We start from the raw sequence: 22,025 nt of genomic DNA, 5'->3' as shown, positions 1-22,025 counted from the left end.
ATTTAATACGGTGACCTAATTATTTTGATGATTTTTGTGAGACCTATATTTTCACTAACATATTAACAAGGTTACCTATTTTTAATAATTTTAAAAGGATATATTTATACTCATATATTTAATACATAGACCTAATTTTTTGGTGGTTTTTACAAGGCCTGTGTTTTTACTAATATATTAATAAGGTAACCTATTTTTCCATAATTTCTACATTATCATTTATATTCAAATATTAATACGGAGACATAAGATTTTTTTGTGATAGTTTTACCATTGTTCTTTTTCTATTTTTTTACCAAATATTATATCTTTATATTTTTTTAATCTTTTAATCTACTTCCCAATAAATTACTATTTTATGTTATCAAGTGAAGTTTTCAATTTTTTACTATTTTTTTTAGACCTATATTTATAATTATATATTAATACAAGATCCTAATCTTTTGTGTGATTTCTAGGGACCCGTGTGTTTTTTTTTTGTACATGGGGACCTATGTGTTTTACTCATATTAATAAGTTTGCCCATTCTTATATAACATCTGCGGGACCTATATTTAAACTCATATATTAATATGGAAACTTTTTTATTTGTGTGGTTTCTACCGGACTTATACTTTTAATTATATATTAATTAAGTTGTTTGAAACAAAAATAAAATAAAAATTAAGTTGTCTATTTTTTTTACAATTTTTCTGGTTATACTCATATTTAATACGATGACCTAATTATTTTGATGACTGTGGCGAGACCTGTCCTATATTTTCACTAACATTTTAATATGATTGCCTATTTTTTAATAATTTTTACGAGACTATATTTATACTCATATATTAATACATGGACATAAGTTTTTTTTGTGATTTTTCAACACCTATGTTTTTACTAATATATTAATAAGGTAGCCTATTTTTTTATTCATAATTTCTACATTATCTATATTTATATTCCTAAATTAATACGGAGACCTAAAGTTTTTTTGCGATGGTTTTACCATTGTTCTTTTTCTATTTTTTTTACCAAATATTATATCATTTCATCTTACCAAGTGAGGAGCGGCAACGCCGCGACTCCCGTGCGGACGCACGGGTGTCCTGCTAGTATCTCTTCAAATGGGCACGTGTTGTGGTGGTGTTGACAGGCATAGTAAGAAATATCACGTAGTGAGAGAAATAATTAGCACATGATTGATCCTATGTGTAACTCCACACAATCTCATTTGCCAACATCTGGAAAATGCGGTAAGATCCATGCATGTATCAACGTATTTAATGATTTCTTTTTTTGACAAAACATTAAATTGTCAAAATTAATAAGATTAACAAGATACTATTTTTAATATTGATCTTTTTTTGGGTCAAATAGCCTAGTGGATAAGTGAGACGACCGAGATTTGAATTCAACCCCCTTGTATATATTACAATGTCCCGTCAATCAACTGAATTAAGCTCACAAGACTGTTTTTTATACTGATTTAACTCCCTTAAAATGAATTATACCAATCGTTAATTTATAAATTAAAGATACAACAAAATTATTAAAAAAAAATAAAATAAGTACAACAAAGACAATAATTAGTTATGAGATAAAAAATGATTTAAAATTTTTTTATCTTGTATATTTACCGTAAAAAATCTTTTAATTTTTATTTGACAGTAATTTTTAATGAAACCCTAAGTTTTCTCCCCTATATATAACAAAAGGGGGAAGAAGTGGTTCATTCATCCATCCACCGTACAAAGAACATTCCAAACCGTGCTTCTGGTGTCCGAACCGAACAACTTCAGCTCTCTCTCTCTCTCGTGCACAGATCTTCTTTCAAATAATACCGATTTTCCTTCTCCTCCTTCTCTTCCCCTTTCTAATTTTTCTTATCCTTATCAGGTTATTCATATTTTCAGACCAAGATTCACCCTTCGTACGAGGTACCAACTCTTGCTTATGTTTTTTTTTTTTTTTATGTTAATCTAGACAAGTTTTTTGTGTTGTTTTTTCTTCTTCCGTTTAACCCCAGAAATTTAGATAATTCTAATCCTATGTTGAGACGAGCTTGTTTGTTTGCTTCTAATAATATGTAATCAAATATGATAAAATTAAGATTTTCTGATGAATTTCATAATTTTTGCCTTGATTGTAGAGAAAGATAAATATCTACTGAATTTCTATAAAATTAACATGTGCTGATGAATTTGATGTTAGAGATATATACATGCCTGTTTTTTTCATTCCCTTAAGTACTTTTATTTTGAGAATCAAGACAGTATTTTGAAGGTAGTTTCTTTTATTCGATGCCGAGTTTTCGTGTATTGAGTGTCTCGTCAATCACGGAAAATAACGGTTTGCCCAAATTTTGGTAACTATAGCCGCTGTTTGACAACACTCCGTACTAAATAGAAAAACAACAACCATCAGCTCAACTGGCAAAAAATGCCAATTTTGTTTATGCCAAAATTGTTAGGCCGGATGCCATAACTGGGGTTCGAACCCCGAATCCCTCAGTGTGAGTTTATGATGGCTTTGCCATTTCGTCTATGGACAAAAAAATAAAACCAAAATTTGTTCAATTTTTGTTATGCTATAGGGCTTTAGCGCCACAATTGGACAACACTCTTTTCGTGATTTCCCCTTTGTTCCCATGTGTATATTGTTGTTCCCATGTATATATTGTTGCTTTGTCCCCATGTGAAGTGTATGAATTAATTTTTTTGATTTGGCTTGAAACAGAATGGATCCTCAAGGTCATGGCCAAAACCCGTCTATGGGAGTTGTTGGCAGTGGACAAATGGCCGCATATGGTTCTAATCCGTACCAGCCCAACCATTTAACTGGGTCACCTGGGATGGTTGTTCCCAATGTGGGGAATATTCAACCCGGTGGTCAACCAGATGGAACTCAGCTCGGACAACACCAACTTGCTTATCAGCATATTCATCAGCAGCAACAACAACAGCAGCAGCAACAGCTCCAGGCCTTTTGGGGAAATCAGTATCAAGAAATTGAGAAGGTAACTGATTTCAAGAACCACAGCCTTCCCTTGGCAAGGATCAAAAAGATTATGAAGGCTGATGAGGATGTGAAGATGATATCAGCTGAGGCGCCGGTTGTGTTTGCTAGGGCATGCGAAATGTTCATATTAGAGTTAACCTTGCGTTCTTGGAATCACACTGAAGAGAACAAAAGGCGAACACTTCAAAAGAATGATATTGCAGCTGCCATCACAGGAACTGATATCTTTGATTTCTTGGTTGACATTGTTCCTCGGGAGGACTTGAAAGATGAAGTGCTCGCATCAATACCAAGAGGACCAATGCCTGTTGGAGGACCTGCTGATGGAATTCCTTATTGCTATATGCCGCCTCAAAATGCACAGCAAGCTGGAAATCCTGGTCTCATGATGCATAATCCTAACATGTATGCTCCGCAGTCTCATCCATACATGGCACCTCAAATGTGGCCCCAACCATCAGAGCAACAACCATCGCCTTCAGATCAGTAGCTGCTTATTATGGAAGTGTCATGGTTAGTAAGGTGAACTGAACTTTGGTGCAATAAATTAGTTATGTAAGGGTTGAAACTTGAAGTTTTATATTGTACTGACCATATCAATACATCACAGTAAAATTTAAGTATGCAGTATTTAAATTTCAATGTCCTTTTACTTAATGGAACTTAATGTTATTGTATTAGAAATATACAGATGAATAACCAATTATGGTTTATGGTTCATCAGTTATTAGCACAAGATGTATCCGAGTACAGGTGTCGATCTCGTACTGTATTGTGATTTTGCAGTGGTGGTTTCAATCTGATCTTGCATTATTAGATGAAATATAATAATTTTGTATGTTGTGTGGAAGCATGTGCTGTTATTAGGTGTGTAGTATGGTTGGAGAACGCACTGAACATGAAGAAGTCTATGTTATATAATTGAGTATTTAAATCTTTCTTTTCCCCTCATGTGTCCTCTGGTGGGGATGAAGAATGAATATGGAACTGCTTTGTTTCTTTGAGATGGGTTGTGACTCGATGCAGTGAAATAGACTAATTAGTATATATTTTTCGCCAAACAAGCAATAACTTATTCTAGATATATTGCTTTTACACAATTTAACATGTGTTTGGCTTAGCTTATTTTTGCCGCAGCTGCACGTCTAGGATTGATATTGCCGTGAAAATGAGAAGCAACTATTTGTTGCTTAAAAAAAAGTGTTTGGTGATCTTTGTAGACACCGAAACAAAACATGACATTAATCACTTTATATTCAGATTAATACCAGTTAATCATGACAGTACAAGAATTATGCTTAAGTTGACCTTTTGTCACTTTTTTCTGTTCTTTTATAAACGAGCCATGTTGTGTTTCATCCAAAGCGTGTTGTATTTTGACCAACTAAAATGATTCACTAGTGCTATATATAGCGAATTGTTTTTTGTGAAATCTTGCGAGCAGGTTTTTTTTAAGTCTAAAACACAAACTGCATATCACTTTAATCCCAGTTTTGGCGGAAATCAACCTAGTAGTGGTGATAAGTAACTAAATCACTTCAGTCGTGATTGTTTCGTGAAGATTAATTTCGCTAGATTTAGCATATGCGAAAATGATTTTGAAGCCTTTTCTTGTACTGATATCGATCATAGTTCATTTTTTGTCTGATCGATTATAGTTCATATTTTGGAACCATCAGTTAAGGACTCAAGGGTGTGCACTAGCTAATATCTTACATACAATGAAAATTAACATAATCATTTTGGAAAGGGTTACTCGCCGTCACAGTCACTGCGTTGACGCAATAATCATTTTTGACTGTCCGAATAATAAACGACTCAGATTAAAACTGTATTTAAACTACAATGATCAATCAGAACTGTAAATCCTGATCCTAATTGAATTTGGTATTGCCTTCCAATTTGACACATGTTGTCACATTACCTTTAATAAACGAGTGTATTTTGATTCAGATTTCAGTCAACATGGTGATATTATGGGTTATGTATAAAAGACACCAGCTGTATTTTTGGGTGGTGTCATATTTTCGATCATATAAAAGTAAATCAACCAAAAGCCCTAAGCATAAAAGGTTGAAGTGTGGCTGCTGGGATTCGAGCCCAGGTCTCCACGGCCACAACGTGGAATTCTTACCACTAAACTACAGCCACTTCATGTTATAAGGGCTGTAAGTAAATGGCATTTTCTTGTCAAAACTAGGCAGCATTTTGAATTGGGTGGCACTCAAATCTTATGGATACACAAGAAAAATATATTGAACATTGATACGCACTAAATTTCAATGCAGCTACACTTAAATTCTTGTAGAACAACAAAATAAACTTTAATCAAGGCATGAAGGGTCTTGATGATGGGATCTCAAAAAAGTAAAATAACTGGAAAATCGATTTAATCTCAGAAAATTAGACGAGGTAAGAATTAACGGACTCAGTGGTACTCACAAGCCACCACCAAAAATGGAAAAGATATTTCTAAGCGAACACGGCCAAAGTAGATAGAGAAACATTGATGTAGCAGTATCGGTAAGCCCAAGCTTGTGTTTGGCCAAACTTAATTTTGACTTTTTTCTACTTAATTTCAGAAGTTGGGCCAAACATGTTTTCACAAAAGTCCTTAAAATCAAAAGTGACTTATTTTTTATGAATAAAAACTAAAAATAAGTTGTTTCTACTAAAGTTAATTTCACCAGCTTCTAGTGCATCTCGCACAGCTTTTTGACATGATCATCCTTCGAGACCCATCCATGTCAAACTATTGAATTTCGTTTTTTTTTTTTAATTTATAGTCATTTTTACTTTTTGCAGTAAAATTAGTAGTAAAATTCTCATCCCATAAGTGGCAAACACATGTCTTTCAAATCATCATATTCATGAACTCATTAAAATTTATCATATTCATGAACTCATTAAAATTTAGATGTTGGCGTCATGTGTCAAATATTTTTTTTTAAAAAAAATAATCATGTGTCAATTTTTTTTTCTAATTATATCAGAATTTTTTTTAACCTTCCAGTAAGAGAAGAGACTTTAATAATTCGGAGTTTGGTTGTAAGATAAGTTAAATCTGGCCAAAAAATTAGTCCATCCCATAATCAAATTTAAATTCTTCTAAATGATCTATTCTTTGATAAAGCTTATTAATCATTCGAGCCAATGTCTTGGTTAATTTTTCACTTGCGGTTTAATAGCGAGTGTAATATGTGACCTATGATGAATCATCTCTCTCAACAAATGTTTTTTATACGTAAAAGTCAATCAAACTCTAACCAAGGGACCAAACACCCTTATCATATAGATAATTTGATGCTAAAAATTAATTTTCTTATCAACAGTATTTTTTATATTTCTTAAATATTAAAAAAATATAACATTGTTAAAATTAATATAAAAACATTTAATATGAAGGATGATAGATTATATATACTTTGCATTAATAATTTATCAAAAAATTATCTTACTTTAATCTAGTGGTGAGATGTTTGGGTAGTATGCATGAGATCTTATGTTCGATCCTCATTGGTAACATTGTAATAAAAAAAAAATATTTTAAAAAAAAATTAATTTAGAAAGAAAAATAAAACAATGGTTTTTCTAGAAATGTTTTATCAAAGTCGAACAATTATGTTGAAAGTAGTTTAAAAAATTTTAAAAACCCAAACAACTTTAACTTTATCTTAAAAGTTATATTTTTAACTTTAAGCTAAAAGTAACTTATAGGATGAAAAAAAATCAGGTCAAACGCAACCTTAATATCTATCGTAATGTAGGGTGTAGACTTCAAATCATTCCTCTCAAAATAATTTACTATATTCATCAGCAAAGCACTTTTACATGTCCACAAAATTGGAGTAATTAGTCATGTCATGAATACTACATGAAGAGAATGTCAGAGAGCATCTTAGCATGTACTCCCTCCGTCCCAAAATATAAGGGAAAATTAGTCAAACAAAATTGATGTATTAGTCCAAATTCTTAACCAAATACATCAACTTTCTTTGACCAATTTTCTCTTATATTTTGGGACGGAGGGGGTATATCGCATGCGTCACAAAATAAATAGCATTAAGATAGACACTATACAGGATACTGATACTCAAAACCACATCTCTTAACATTCTGCATTAACTTAGTACTGCGTGGAACTAATAGAAGGATGATGATCTGACTGAACTTCGTCATCACCTAGGTTTCCCTTTCATGACCATTCCTTCAAGAATCCCATCCGTGCCAAAATTACCTGAAAATTGATGCGGATCAACAGGGCCCGGCAGCTGAAATGTGACGGAGAAATGGCCCGGTGGGCAAAGGTTTTGAGTTTGCATTTGAAACACCTGAGAGTACTTTGATACTGTCTTCTCTCCTGTTGTGGTTACTCCGTTTATCAAAACTTTTCCATTGGTGTCAACCTCGCAGCTGAATTCCTCTGCAGTCATCAATAAATTCAATGCATAATTAGTTTAATATAGTGAGATCTCTTTGACACACTATACTACCGCAGAAGCGATTAAAACTTAAAACAGTTCCCAACCCATCAAAACAACAAAATGATTAACAGTATTAAGCTTTGGTTACCATACTCAGAACCAGTATAGGTTACCAAAACATCAAACTACAAGCAACAGTTACAATTGGTTTCTTTATTCATTTTACCTTCGTTTCTCTTTTTCCAATTTTTGTAGTGCAAGGGTGATCCATACGGAGAAAGATCAAATTTTACAATTCTCATTTAAAGTCCTATGGTCACATAATCATATACATACAATAGATAGTTTTATTTCATTAATCAAAATCTCATAGCAGAAAAATATAAAACACTAACATGAAAGAAACATTCCTAATATACAGGTACTTATTATAGCATAGAAGGTTAAAGCTAAAATGAATAGCCATTATGTGACTAAAGATTTTAAAAGAAACTTACTTTCATCCCTCTTCACTCCAGGGAGAGATATGCGAAATAGGTACGAGTCTTCACACTCTCCAATATCCACAAGTCCCATGATGGGTCCAACACGCCCCATAGCCGCACTTCCAGTCAATCCAAAACCCTTCTTGGTAGCAGCCACAACATTAGACCATTCCTTCTTAGTAGGACGAGAAGGAAGGAATAACACAGCCGGACCACAAACTTTCACAGAATCATCACCTTCACTTTCAAGAGCCATACCCTCATTAAACGGAACAGTGCTAATAGGCGTCACAGCACAGGCGGCACGTGGCAGTTGATGCCTAATCTCAGAAAAATCATCACTTTCATTCACTTTCCGAGAACCAGTATTCCTACCACACTTATTCTCAGGCAACGACATAACCTTCCCCTTCCCAACCGATTTATTATTACGCAAACCACTACCATCGAAACAATTATACAATCTAGCAACATCTTTGTCCACAAGAAAATCCTCCAATCCACTCAATCTCTTAAACCTTTCAACATCCTCTCGATTAAAGAAACACGTTTCGGGATTATCAATAAACACAATACTCTCAATGATTTTATAACTACTTTTGAACCTAGATTGAGGGTGTAACTCAAGAGGGAACAAATCAGTAAATTGAGGATAATTGCATACGGAGTTTGAACCTTCTAGCCCTTGAATAAACCGACGCAAAAAGGGTAACTTTACTGTTAACGATTTATCAACATTCCTAAGTATATAATAATAAATACGTTCTAATTCAGCTACTTTGATAAAAGAAGTTGCTAATTGATCACGTGTATATGAAGGTAATCCTTCAGCAACTCTTTGTAAGACTGATTTTTTGTCACCATTGATATGAGGACCAAAGTATGTTCCCATAATGAAGTAAAGTAGAAAACATTGATCATCATTAGGTGTATCAGTTTTTAGGTTTTTGGGTTTAGGTTGTTCTAATCGTGCTAATGTTGTTTCATGTTGGTTAGGTTGTTCCATTTGGTTATGAGAATGAGACATGTTATGCTGAAACCATGATTCTGCAAGATAAATATTAAGAATGAATGATTACATTAAATTGAAGGTTTTTAATGTTTGATGAAATTAAGTAACACAGTGAGAATGCTGAAAAAAAGAGTGTAAAAGAGAGATGATACTTACAGATGAGGTTGGAAGAGGGAATGAAGAAGCGCATGCATGCAATGAGAATGAGAGATTAGAGAAACCTGGTTTAGCTCTGAACAGGGGATGTTGATGTTGGTGGTGATGATGATGATGGAGCACCGTCTGCGAAATGTTAATTAATTAAGGTTTATGCTAATAATGTTGTTGTTATTATATTGCTAAAATTGGGGGCTGAGATTGGGCTTTGGAACTATTTGGGCTACAATACAAAACATGCGCTATATAGAAAGAGGACATTTTTTTTTTCCTTCCACTCTACCAACTTCTAGCGCGTCCTTCTAGTTTTCTATTTTATCCTTCCGCTACTTAACTTAAGTAGTGGATGTGTAAAATATTGAAATTTTCATGTTAGGAGGGTGTTTCTTTTTTTTTTCTTCTCAAATTTCTCATTTTTATAATGTTTGTTACTTAATTAGTATACAAGGGTATTTTGGTAATTTTATAGGATGCGTGGCAAATTTGATAGGGTACCAAAAGAAATTTTCTAGAAAGAGAGCAAGACTTGTGATACAAGCATAAGCTAATATGGATTCAGATTTGCCCTTTTGGATCTTATGAAAATAGCTTATGCAAATAAATAAGTTTTTATGTTAATTCATAAGTTTTCACTAATAAAAATTGTATCTTTATAAACTGTTTTCTCATAAACTACCTTGAAAAACTTATAATAATACATAAAAACATATTTATTTGAATAAGCTGTTTCACATAAGTTCAAAAATAAGTCAATCCAAACGAGAATGAGTGACGCTGTTGATTTAAAATTAGATGGTCCAGACATATCTACTCTCCACACACAGATTTTAGATTTAATTTTTGATGATGACGGTCAAACTAGCAATTTATGCATTATCAGTTGAGTTATGATTTATGGACTAGCCAATGTTATTTAAATACCAAGAAACTTCTTTATTATTATGAAATATTTCATACTTATAAAATATAGTACATATAACTATTTCATGTTCAACCTAAATTGTAACTCAATGGTTTGCATAATAGAGAGCATCTATCCCATACTAACATTTGCGAGTTTTAATTCCTACTAATTTTTTGTCCGAAGTAAATGTACTTTTCAAAAGTGTTTACTAAGTCGAAAGTTTTCTATGCCTTATTCCCTCTTCTTAAAAATGCAAAACCAATTTTATGTGATACATGGGGTGATTTTCTCACACAGATATTTTTTCAATTTGCTCTCAATCATACCTAAGTTATTTAACAATTTAGTATATTGCTGGCATGTCAACTTCATTGCTCTCGTAGGAAATCACCCTAAGTTTATCGTGGCCTGCATTTGGCGAAGAAATCACCAAATTCCTTCTCTCGATAAGGTTTAAACCCTAATTTTTCTCTTCTACAAGTTTCTCACATTTGAATTGTAACCAGCTTACCACATTATCTCCCACTTAAGCACCCATGTCAGCTTCATGTACTCAAAAAAATGTAACAAAAATGTAGTAAGGATGAAAAACAGCATATATTGTATGTCTTTGTCATCACCATTTCATGAAAATGCAACACATTTGCACCACCAAACACACTCTTCCTACCGTGATTTCTATGAAAAACTACAAAATCAAGCTTCTTAATTGCCATGGTTTTCACAATCGGACCGCACATCCAAAGGCCTTGAAACATTGTGTTTTACATTTTGTTAACAGAGAGTTCAATTCTTTGAGTTAGCACAGGAACTCTGAAGCTCACTCAGACACTCCTCAAATTAGGCGTATTTCGGTGTCAGACACGTGCCAATGTTGGACACCGACATTTATAATTACACTAAATTATGTCATTTTCTCAAATTAGTATTGGTGTCGGTGTGTCTATAGTGTCTATGTTCGTGCTTCCTAGCATAGGAATGAACATTGTTGCATCAATTTTCAATCATCATCATCATCATCATCATTTAATAATAGACAGTATACAAGAATCAGCAATCATACAAAATACTCTTTTGGTGCTTGAATTGAATCAAACAACAGTGAAAAAAAAAAAACACCATACTCTCATTTTGATATTCTCCATTTTCTATTCCTATTCCTATTCCCCAATACAATTTGTGCAACAGGAGAACAAGTCCTTAGCTTCTCAACCCAAAATTCCACATCCTCTTTTCCCAATTTGAAACTCATCATCAAAACAACCCCAAAGAAAAACCCTAAAAACCAATTTTTTATACCTTTATTTCTCAACAACAAAGAAATTGAAGAAATTCCAACCATACCGAACAATGACCTCACAAACAGATCCAATTCTGAAATTCTCCACGACCACAAACCTGCAACACAGATCAACACAAACACTGGAAACAAAAACTTCTTCCCGTTCCTCTTCTTGCTCGACGATTTCACTCTCACGCCACCGATTAGACTGTTGAGAATCCGATTTTCATTCGAATTGCTTCGCGCGATTTGGCCGAGGAAGGAATTGAAGGGTTCTGGTAAGATCTTGAGATTGAATGCGACCTTGGAAGCTAGTTGAAGAATCTTTCGGTTCGTCCATTGTTGTCTTTTAGCGCAGACGATGATTTGTTGGGGTTTTGGAGTTGAATGGGATTGTGAAATGGGGAAGGGTTTGGGATTGCGAAGATGATAATTGATGTTGATTTTGGAATTTGGAAATGGAAGAGTTGGATTTGAAATTGAAGGAAGGGATTGGGTTGCGGAAATGTAGGGTTTCAGTTTCGCCATTCTGTGTTTGTTCTGTTGTGACCGTTAGTTAGTACTTTCTAGTAGAGACTAGAAAAAACCAAGAAAGAAAGATGCTTCAAATTTTGAACAATTTCTCTAACACCTTATCTCTAATCAGATCTTATAAAACTCGGTTTTTCCGAACAATTCATTTTAAAGATAGCTTAATTGAGTTTAATGTCTTAGTTAAACTACAGTATCATTATTTAACGTTGACTTATTTAAATGGGTCGATTTAAATAATTTTGTATAGAAATATGAGTTGATTAAAATTTGCAAAATAGTGTAAGAAACTCATTTTTTGGAGTCCCAGTGAGCTTAGCTCAGTGGGTAGAGACATCGCATATATTACGAAGGAATTGAGGTTCAAATCCTGGACACTTCACTTATTCATCTTTCAGGTGGAATTTAAATTCTCATTTTGGAATTTCTAGCCACTGAACTAGTAGATAAAAAAAAAAAAACTCATTTTGGATAAAATTTTATCATATATTTATACTTTCATCCCAAAAATTTAAATTTTTTAAAATAGTCCAATAAAATTTAAGAATGAAATTTTTACTCTAACCGAACAAATAATTTTTTTTTTTGGTACATAACCAAACAAATAAATTTACTGATGAAGAATTTGAATTGAAAAAAATTTCAATTTACCTAGTTACCATCATATTCAAATACACTCTAATAAGAAATGGAAAAAAAATGCACTTTATTTGACAAACACACATGAAACTAACATACAACTGTGAGGTTCCAAGTTCGAACTCACGTAAAGATGTTTAACTTTAACACTATCGACATTGTTAGTTGAACTACGTCTTAGTGCATTAGTTTATGTCTTTATCATATTTTACTCAAATAAATTATGACAATTTCAATTTTGTCTTCTGTATTATCTTTTCGATTTTCTTTCATCATCCAAACACACATTATTATGCATTTAAACTTAACCAAAATCATAAGGCCAGAATCGATTTTGGTTATAGCAATAGCAAGTTTCCTAACCACAAAATCACAAGGCCAGAATCAATTTTGGTTTGTAAGGTTTTAATACAGTTTGTGAAACACCTTCTTAATTGATGAATGCGATGTGTATGGAAAAAGTTGGTACTATGTGGATGAGAATGTAACATTGACTATCTGCTATAATGTCTTGCATCCAATCTGTCTACACTGTCAAACTCTCCATATTTATTCCAATAGGTACACTGATATGACATGGCACAGGATGGAAAAAGGTAACAAACCCTCTTCAATGCCTCAAACATTATATGAACATTACACGTACATTTTTGCACGCGATTAACCAGGTGTCGTGGATGTATGAAAAAGTGTGTGGCTACGAAACATTTTTGGCCACGACTACAATATTGCAGTAAAGAAGGATTTGACACCATATAAAAGTTGGACACTTTTTCTGTCTATATATACTTATATCCACAATTCAATTTCTGTATCTAAGTATTCTTCACCACTAAAACCTCTTCTAAGAAATATTACTTGTGGAACAAGTTTGAGTTTCCTGGTCTTGATAAAACTACCATGAAAATTCTTGACTGTGAAAGAGTCTTGGATGGAGGGAAGCGTAACCGATGTGTTGTTCTACCGGCTAATGTTCCTATGGTTGCGGATTCCTTAAAACGGAAAAACCAAAACTGGTAAACATCTTCAAGCTCTTAAACACGCCATAATTGAAACATATATGCTCATTAATTAGTTTTTGCATAGGCTTATAATTTTTTCATATGTTTCTTGTGGAAGATAGATAACAATTTTCATTTGCTTGATGTAGGATTGCCAGGGCAAATTCAGCAAATGATTTGATCATACAAGTTGGTGATTCCAGCTTTCACTTGCACAAGGTGAACCATTTTTTCTATCTTACAAATTTATGTATCTTATCTTAATTTAGTTATATATCACCATTGCTTTAGTGATTTTACATAAAGTTGAAAAATATAAATTTTGTTAGTATTTTTTACTGCAAACTAATGATCAATTTGTTGATTTTTCAGCTTGCCATGGTCTCAAGAAGTGAATATTTGAATAGGCTTGTGTTTAAGAAAAGAAGCAACATAGAAGAGAATACTAGTACCATCGAAATAGACAATATTCCAGGTGGCAGAAAAACATTCGAGTTAGTTATCAAATTCTGTTACGGTTGGAAATTCGACATGACACCATCCAACATAGCTTCATTATATTGTGCTGCTAATTTCTTAGAAATGAGTGAAGATATCGAAAAAGAAAATCTAATTTCAAAAACAGAATCATTTCTTACTTTTCTAATGTTATCTTCATGGAAAGACACATTTCGTATACTCAAAAGTTGCGAATCAATTTCGCATTGGGCCAAAGAGTTACAATTGGTGAAACGTTGCTCAGAAACAATAGCTTGGAAAGCATGTGCAATAGAACCAAATAATCCAAAACTCGAAGATGTATCTCTTCTACGTATAGATTATTTTATTGAAGTGATTCAATCTATGAAAATACGTGGAATGAAAGCGGAGATTGTAGGTTCTTGTATAGAAAATTGGACTATAAAATGGTTCTCTAATGTCACACTTGGACTTAATCGTAATGTGACTGATAAACACACGGGAAATCAGTTAATTCAGTTACATAAAGTTTCAACCGAGTGTTTGATTAAAATGCTTCCAACCGAAGAAAATTCGGTCTCTTGCAATTTTTTGCTTCACCTTTTAAAGGCAGGAATGATGTTGAAAATCAATCATGAGTTGTTGTGTGTGCTAGAAAGAAGAGTAGTTTCGATGTTGGAGAAGTGTTGTGTTCAAGATCTATTGGTTAAAAATCAAGGAGATCATAAAGATTCTTTGTATGATGTTGATGTTGTTATTGTAGTGTTACAATGTTATGTTCTTGGCATGTCAAGTGATTCTGCAGCAAAAGTTCATACTGTTGGAAGATTGGTGGATGGTTATCTATCACAAGTTGCAAGGGATCAGATGCTTAAAGTTGAAAGTTTCAAATTGCTTGTTGAAGTATTGCCACAAAATGCTAGAGAATGTGATGATAATCTCTATAAAGTTATTGACATGTACCTTAAGGTAAGATAGTCTTATTAGTAATTTATATCCAAAGTTTTAAGTAACGGCCGCAGTTTAGTCATGATATTTGATATTGCAGATAAACACAATCAAATGTTAGTATATGAGTCACACATTAGATAAGATAAAATATGACTTGAAAATGAATTTATATGTGAGAGACATCTTCACTTTACAAACTTATATTGTATGAATTTTGTTACAATCGGCCTAAATTTTAGGACGGTATCAAAATTTATGTAAGATCATTGGGCCACACCTTATCAGGTCACACTCCAGATATCTAGTCTGGGACTTTCTAGTCCTGGACGTGAGAGGTTGTGTTAAGTGTTAACATATTGTTTTGTTATTGTCTCTGATTATATGGTTGTTGAAAACTAAGACTTAATTAACCAAATTATGCAGGCACATCCATATTTGACAGAAGAAGATAGAGAAAATGTGTGTAGTATATTGGAATACCATAGATTATCGCAAGAAGCACGTCAGCATGTGATGAAAAATGATAGGTTGCCCTTGAAATTATCAACAGGATTTGTCCTTCTAGAACAAGTGAGCATGTCATGGACAGTGGCAAGTAAAGGATCGAATTACCAAAGGACTAAAACTCAGACAAGCATGAGAGTAAGCAAAGATTTTGAAAATATACAGATGAGTCAAGAGATAAAAGTGATGAGAAAAGATGTTGAAATGATGAAGTCACAACTGTTGGAACTAAATACTTGCAAAACGAAGCTTCAAAAGCAAATGAAGATATGTACTCGTTGAAGGAGAGGGATAGATTATTTTGTACGAACAATTTAACATGCGGAGCTTTTATTTTATTTTTTCTCTTATAATTGGCATCGCATGGATATGTCTGAATCAAGGTGATTAGAGTGTAACTTCTACAAAATCACGGTGAATCAATGTGATTATAGCATACTCAATGTGATACCTAACATACACATATTGGTGTGCCCAATAAGAAATGTGATCGATATATATACTCTTTAGCTATGACACAATGATTGTCTTCATAAAAAGCATGTTCCACCTTCACCTACTGATATTTCTAATTTGTTGGAAACTTCTAACATCAGAAGCTCCAGTATTCGCAACCTTTTAATAATTCACCGAACTTAAAATTCATCGAAGTTCCACCAAATTATAGTCCCTCTCTTTATCTAACCTAAGCCATTCGCGAGTACCCCACACAGTCCAGCTACATATTGGTTTGCAAAGTGACCAATAATTTAGGACGAAAGTTATAAGGTAAAAAATTTAAATTTGAGGGGTTGAAAATAAGAAAATATATGTGTTCTGGACTCGGCCAAGAGCTGGCCCAAATCCAATCTGCTCCAACTACAGAGGACGGCCCAATCAAATGGGGCCTCCTCGTCAACGTCAGCAAGTGACATGGCCTCCTTGACGCGTCATCACGCTATGATAAGCACATGCTCCATACGCGAGCACATCCGTTCACTTGAGCTTATCCACTCTCCTAGTATCATGGAACGACTCACCAAAACATGGGGCAGCAACTGCCTTTTCTACAATGACAGAGCACATTCTGGCAGTCGAGTTTATTGGGCCTGCTTAGCATGACCCATTAAACTGACCTTTGGCCCAGTGCTAGGGCAACTATATAAGCTCTCCTATACAAGAGAGCCAGGTATTCTATTCTTTACACTCTCTCTCCTCTCTTGTATCTCTTGTGCTCTCCCTGACTTTGGCATCGGAGCGCCTGCAGGTACAATCCCCCTCTGTGGATCAACTGCTTGGACTACCGTCAACCACCTGCTCAACGGACGATTGCTGGCCATCACCTCTTCTGATCAAGAGGTTACATCAATATGTAATTAACAAAAATTGAAGGGTGCTCTGCCCTACCTACATTATTTATGGGTCCGTCCCGCTAATAACCACCCAATGTTGAGGTAAAATGTGTAGCTCAACTGATAGAATTTGAAATCTGGCACACAGAGGACAGATGCTACGCAAGATGCTACATCAACTGTCATAGCAATATAAACTCTGAGTATAATAAAATGATAAACTGCAGTAAAGTAAATAAGACAAATCGTTTGTTAACACAGTTCAGTGCAACATCACATACTCTGGGGGATACCAATCCAGGAATGAATCCACTATAATAGTTCTAGTTCAAAGTCCTCGACCAACACCCGGTACTTGACTTATCGCCTAGACACTACCCCTGCAAATCCTACCTAGGAACCTCCTAGATATGAGACTCTGCCCCAATTCCTTCTAACAACACAAACAGTGTTGCTATCAACTTTATAACGATCAAAGATGGAGACACCCTCCTATGAAACTAGACTTCACTCTCGCTTAAAAGCTTTCGAGTGAAACACAATAAAAAACACAACTAACTATGTACTTCAAACCTTAGGAGTAGTCCACAATTACAACTCAATAAACTCAGTCCTAAACTTGTATCAAAGTGACACAAGAAAGACTCACAATTAAAAACACACTCTAAACCCTAAAACTCACACTTTTTAGTAAAACACGATTTAGATTACATGAGTAAAATAGGTCTGAGTCTTCATGTACTTATAGTCTTGAATTGTCTTGATGCGCAAGCTAAGTTTTCAGACACACACAACTGGAGAAATTACGGCCAGCCCTAGATTGTTTTAAAAATAAAACAATATTTGATTTAATACAAAATTATATCACGTTATATTTTTGTTTCAAATAAAACACACATAAACCGTCTTTTAGAAACTTGGACAGCAAGGCTTCAAATAAACAGCTGGAATCTTCATTGGTCAGCTCACCAGATTTACTTCAAAATAATTCTTCAATAAAGATTTACTCCAAAAAAAAATATTTGATGCATTCCAAAAATATTGAGTCATATTTTTGGAGTAAATAAAATAAACAAACCGCCTTTAGAGACTTGTGAGACAAGGCACGTCTTGACTTGTTAGATAAACACGAAATTATATCTGAAATAAATCTTCCAAAAATATGATATAAAAATTAACGCGCTTCAGGTCAACATTAATGCTGTACTCATATGCTACAACATCTTGTCCAGCATCTGGCTAGAGTTGGTTTTTGCAAAATATAGTCAATCACAAAAAACCAACAGAATTAATTGAGCTAAAAGTTAAAGGAGTAATTATCAAAGTGTAAAAAACTAACCTAACCATTAACATTCTAACACTTCCTTAAAAAAAAATTAACATACTAACATTTTTTGTCATTAAAAAATAAAATAGAATAAAACTATCATATGTTCCAAATCCAAGGACACACCACCACAACAAGCAACCCATCAACATGAGTAACGGTGCCAAAAGTGTTAACTCTAACCATCTAATTCATTCTTATACAAATAACACTAAAAAATGGTTTAAAGAAAAACAATTTAGTAGCATTTTCATAAAGTAAATTGAAATAAATAAAATAGATAGCTAAATAGAGTGAATGTGAAGTAAATTAAATCATGGTATTTTTTTCTAGACGAACCGATAAATATACTAAAATTTAGGGGTGAGCATGAACCCGAGACCCGACTCGAAATCGATATAATCGACAATACATTGAAGCATTCGGTCGGGTGCGGGTCGGGTTTCGGGTCAACAAATTGCGAAAAACTGGGCATGGAAGATTGCATACGGGCGGGTGCGGGTCTCTAAAATTCTATCTCTCCATAACCGAAACCGACCGAACAACTATTAGATGATGCAAATTATTTTTTTTCCTTCTCTCCCTCTCAATCTCATATACTCTTCTCTTTGTTATTTTTATCCATCTTTGATATAAGATAAAAATGTTATATTTTACAAAGCTTATAATTAATAATATGATGATGAAGAATGTGGGAAAAATATTCTAATATATATATATATATATATATATATATATATATATATATATATATATATATATATATATATATATATGAGGAGGAATCAAATTACACCGGTGTAATATTTGAGTAATGTTACACCGCTCAATAACGCTTTAACGAATACAAATTTTACAAAATCCATCGTTGGATTGAAAGCTTATATCGTATAGATCATCTATGTTGAATTGTATAAAAATCTAAAATCGTTTGATATGTTTTTGAGATAGATCAAGATTAACTGTATTCAATAAAAATACATAAACCATTAATCTTCATCGATCTCAATAACCTATCAAACGATTTTAGATTTTTGTAAAATTCAACATGGATGATCTATACGATATAAGCTTTCTATCCAACGGTGGATTTTGTAAAAATTGTATTCGTTAAAGCGTTATTGAGCGGTGTAATTTGATCTCTCCCCTATATATATTCTAGATCTATTTTAATTTCTACGTCTCTTCTACTTGATATTTTATTGTCTTTAGATCTACATATTAAAAGAAAGTAACTGCATCTAACCCTCTTTGTTTTTTAATTTACTTCGTCTATCTTTTGTTGCATTGTGTACGAGGTATTAAACTATTCGAAAATTATGAATTTTTGGAGAATGAAGGAGTTTTAGATGTAAACAAAGTTTCGATCTAACCCGTAATAACCGATCCGTTCAACCCGTCACCCGTATGACCCGAACCCGAAAAACCGAAGATATAGACGGTCGAAATTGGGTCCAAATTAAATGGTTGCGGTTTTTATCGATTTAGTGATTTTCGGCCCGAACCCGACCGATGCTCAGACCTACTAAAACTCATAAACTATTAAAGTACGGATTCTGACTGACATCGACACGTCCGACAATTTAAAAACACAGGACACCGATACTGTTACATGTATTTTTTTATTATAATTAAATAAAGGTTTAATTGTAGTTTTGGTCTCCTATTTTTACTATTTTGTAGTTTTAGTGCCCCTATTTTAAAACTTGACAGTTTTGGTCCCCCTATCATAATTTTTAACTATAAATTAATATGTTTTAAACGACGTGGCATATGATATGACAATGAGCAAATACCAACATTGATGAAATTATAAGAAAAATTCTTGATAAAGTTAATTTAAAACACATTGTATCACCATATTTTAGACAAAATATATGCTAGGAGGACCAAAACGTCAAATTTTAAAATAGGTGGACCAATGATGAAAATAGGGGGACCAAAACTGCAATTAAGCCTTAAATAAATTAGTAACATTAATTATAAAAGATCTAAATTGATCAATTTATTTTATGAAAAAGTTCTAAAATGAGATATGATAGTATTTGACCTTTATTTATCCATCTATATTGAAAAAGTTAAAAATGTTGTAATCAAATTTAATGTCTTTAACCCTTTCTCATTGATCTATTTCAAAAATAACATCATTGATCAACATTGTTTTGAGGTGTCTAGGGTCAGCTTGAAGCAAAGAAAAAATAAATTATTTTGTAACACTTGTCTGAGTAGCCCGACACGTGTTGTATGATTGTTATATAGGTATCAGACACCATTCCAAGGATTGTCGAAGCAAAAGAAAATACAAGTTTTTTAGGTCACTTGTATGAGTGTTCCGACATGTGTCGTACGAGTGTCATATAAGTGTTAGACACCGACACATGTCCGACACCGTGACACGCTTAATTCTAGAGGTGTCCGTGCTTCATAGCTCATAAACACACTATAAGATCAATGTTGTCAAAATCTAATTTTTATATCAACTCATTTTGGCTAAGTGAAATTGAAACATAGATTAAACTCTTAAACTCATAAAATAAACATATATAATATATACTTTAACTTATTTAACATTGAACGTAATCTGAAATTAATAAGTTAATTTTTAATTTAGAAATTTAAGTTTTATGAAGAATAATTAAAGAAAATATGACAAAATCAATATATTATTAAATTTAAATTAAAAATAAATTTTAAATATTAGATATTTTACACTTAGTTGATTTTCTCTCATTTTCATTAGGTAAACATAACTATAGTCAATCATGGTAACCAAAAAAAAAATGACTGCGGTCATACATTTCAGCAACAAATAACATAACAACTATGTACCTACCAATATATCTTGCAAAGAAATAATATCTCTCATTTTTTCCACATATTAAATATGACTCTTTGAATCATCCATGTCATGTAATGTAAGATTGGATATTATATACGATTAAAATACATAGTGATTGTATATTTTAACCACTATTATTTTATTTTTTCAAACCCTTATTATATCATGTATGATGTATTTAGTCTATAAGACATGATAATCAATTATTTAACTATGAATTTTTGCTTATAAAAAAGAACAAACATAGTATACTATTATAAAAAATAACCACGAGTGTAAATAATTGTTACTCCTATAATTATTAATATATACTATTATAAAAAAAATATCATGTCTCTCTAGACACGATATTGTATTTATTTCTTAATATGATAAAATTGAACTTTTGAATCGATAAAAAAATAAATTTCAACCATTAGGTGAAAATATCCGAGTTTAAGTGATTTTACTGATTTTATAGGGAGTTAAATCATTTAAACTCGTTTTGACGTCTGATTTTACTCAAAATGATTTTAGCTCCGATTTAACACGAAAGTCATACTTAAAAACGTACAATCTATAAAGTTTACAATTTAAAACGAGATTTTAACAACTATATATAAGATTATGAGTTTAAATCGAGTGAAGACGTTCAACCTAATAATATCAACATTTACAATACTATGAGATGACTTTTGTTATTTTTATTTACGTGTCATCATTTTTTATTTGGATATATTTTATTTTTATTTATTTTGGTACAAGTTATTTGGATATAATCCTATTTGGATATGCTCCTATTATTAGAGTAAAATAAAACATAGCCCTCCATAGCTAGCAGGGACATCCGCGTTTTAAAAAAAGAAGCTATTATGGATATTATTGAAGGTGTTTCTTGTGTCGTGGTTGTTTCTTTATCGTCGTCGAATGGTGATTCTTATTTGAACAAATTTGATTTGATATCCGAATGAGAGTGACTTGTAGCGTCCAATTTCACTTCAGGGTTCTCTACTAATGTTGTGTGTCTTGTTTCTCACTTTGACGCCTGTTGCATTGGTTGTGTTTCCTGGTTGGCCTTATTTTTGTTTGGATCGGTGTGTTGTTGTTTTGCTTTCAATTGTATTATTACGAAGACAATTGGTTTATGGTGCAATGGTTCTTGTTTGGCTCCAATGCTACCGTTTTGGAGGTTGCCTAT

At 32.9% G+C, this 22,025-nt stretch overlaps 3 protein-coding genes and 1 non-coding gene across 4 annotated transcripts; 2 read left to right on the top strand and 2 right to left on the bottom strand.

Annotated features, from left to right (window-relative positions):
- The first annotated feature begins 1,706 nt into the window (after window positions 1-1,706).
- On the top strand, window positions 1,707-3,853 carry LOC123884510 (nuclear transcription factor Y subunit C-3-like). Its single transcript, XM_045933620.1, has 2 exons — window positions 1,707-1,922; window positions 2,722-3,853. The coding sequence occupies exon 2, from the start codon at window positions 2,723-2,725 to the stop codon at window positions 3,491-3,493; it is 771 nt and encodes a 256-aa protein (XP_045789576.1). The 5' UTR covers window positions 1,707-1,922; window position 2,722; the 3' UTR covers window positions 3,494-3,853.
- Window positions 3,854-5,082: 1,229 nt separating this feature from the next.
- On the bottom strand, window positions 5,083-5,154 carry TRNAH-GUG. The gene has a single exon. It is a non-coding gene; the product is annotated as a tRNA-His (tRNA).
- A 1,622-nt stretch (window positions 5,155-6,776) lies between these two features.
- On the bottom strand, window positions 6,777-9,226 carry LOC123897709 (increased DNA methylation 2-like). The gene is made up of 3 exons (XM_045948451.1): window positions 9,081-9,226; window positions 7,925-8,959; window positions 6,777-7,426 (listed from the first exon to the last, which is right to left on the bottom strand). The coding sequence occupies exons 2-3, from the start codon at window positions 8,937-8,939 to the stop codon at window positions 7,182-7,184; spliced, it is 1,260 nt and encodes a 419-aa protein (XP_045804407.1). The 5' UTR covers window positions 8,940-8,959; window positions 9,081-9,226; the 3' UTR covers window positions 6,777-7,181.
- Window positions 9,227-13,223: 3,997 nt separating this feature from the next.
- LOC123887480 (root phototropism protein 3-like) lies at window positions 13,224-15,910 on the top strand. Its single transcript, XM_045936797.1, has 4 exons — window positions 13,224-13,452; window positions 13,587-13,656; window positions 13,810-14,865; window positions 15,271-15,910. Exons 1-4 carry the CDS (start codon window positions 13,337-13,339, stop codon window positions 15,631-15,633), a joined length of 1,605 nt encoding a protein of 534 aa, XP_045792753.1. The 5' UTR covers window positions 13,224-13,336; the 3' UTR covers window positions 15,634-15,910.
- The last annotated feature ends 6,115 nt before the right edge of the window (window positions 15,911-22,025 follow it).

The sequence above is a fragment of the Trifolium pratense genome, linkage group LG1 (genome assembly GCF_020283565.1).
Source record: "Trifolium pratense cultivar HEN17-A07 linkage group LG1, ARS_RC_1.1, whole genome shotgun sequence".
Taxonomy (NCBI): domain Eukaryota; kingdom Viridiplantae; phylum Streptophyta; class Magnoliopsida; order Fabales; family Fabaceae; genus Trifolium; species Trifolium pratense.
Note: the sequence above shows the minus strand (reverse complement) of the source record. Positions and strands in the feature narration are given on the sequence as shown.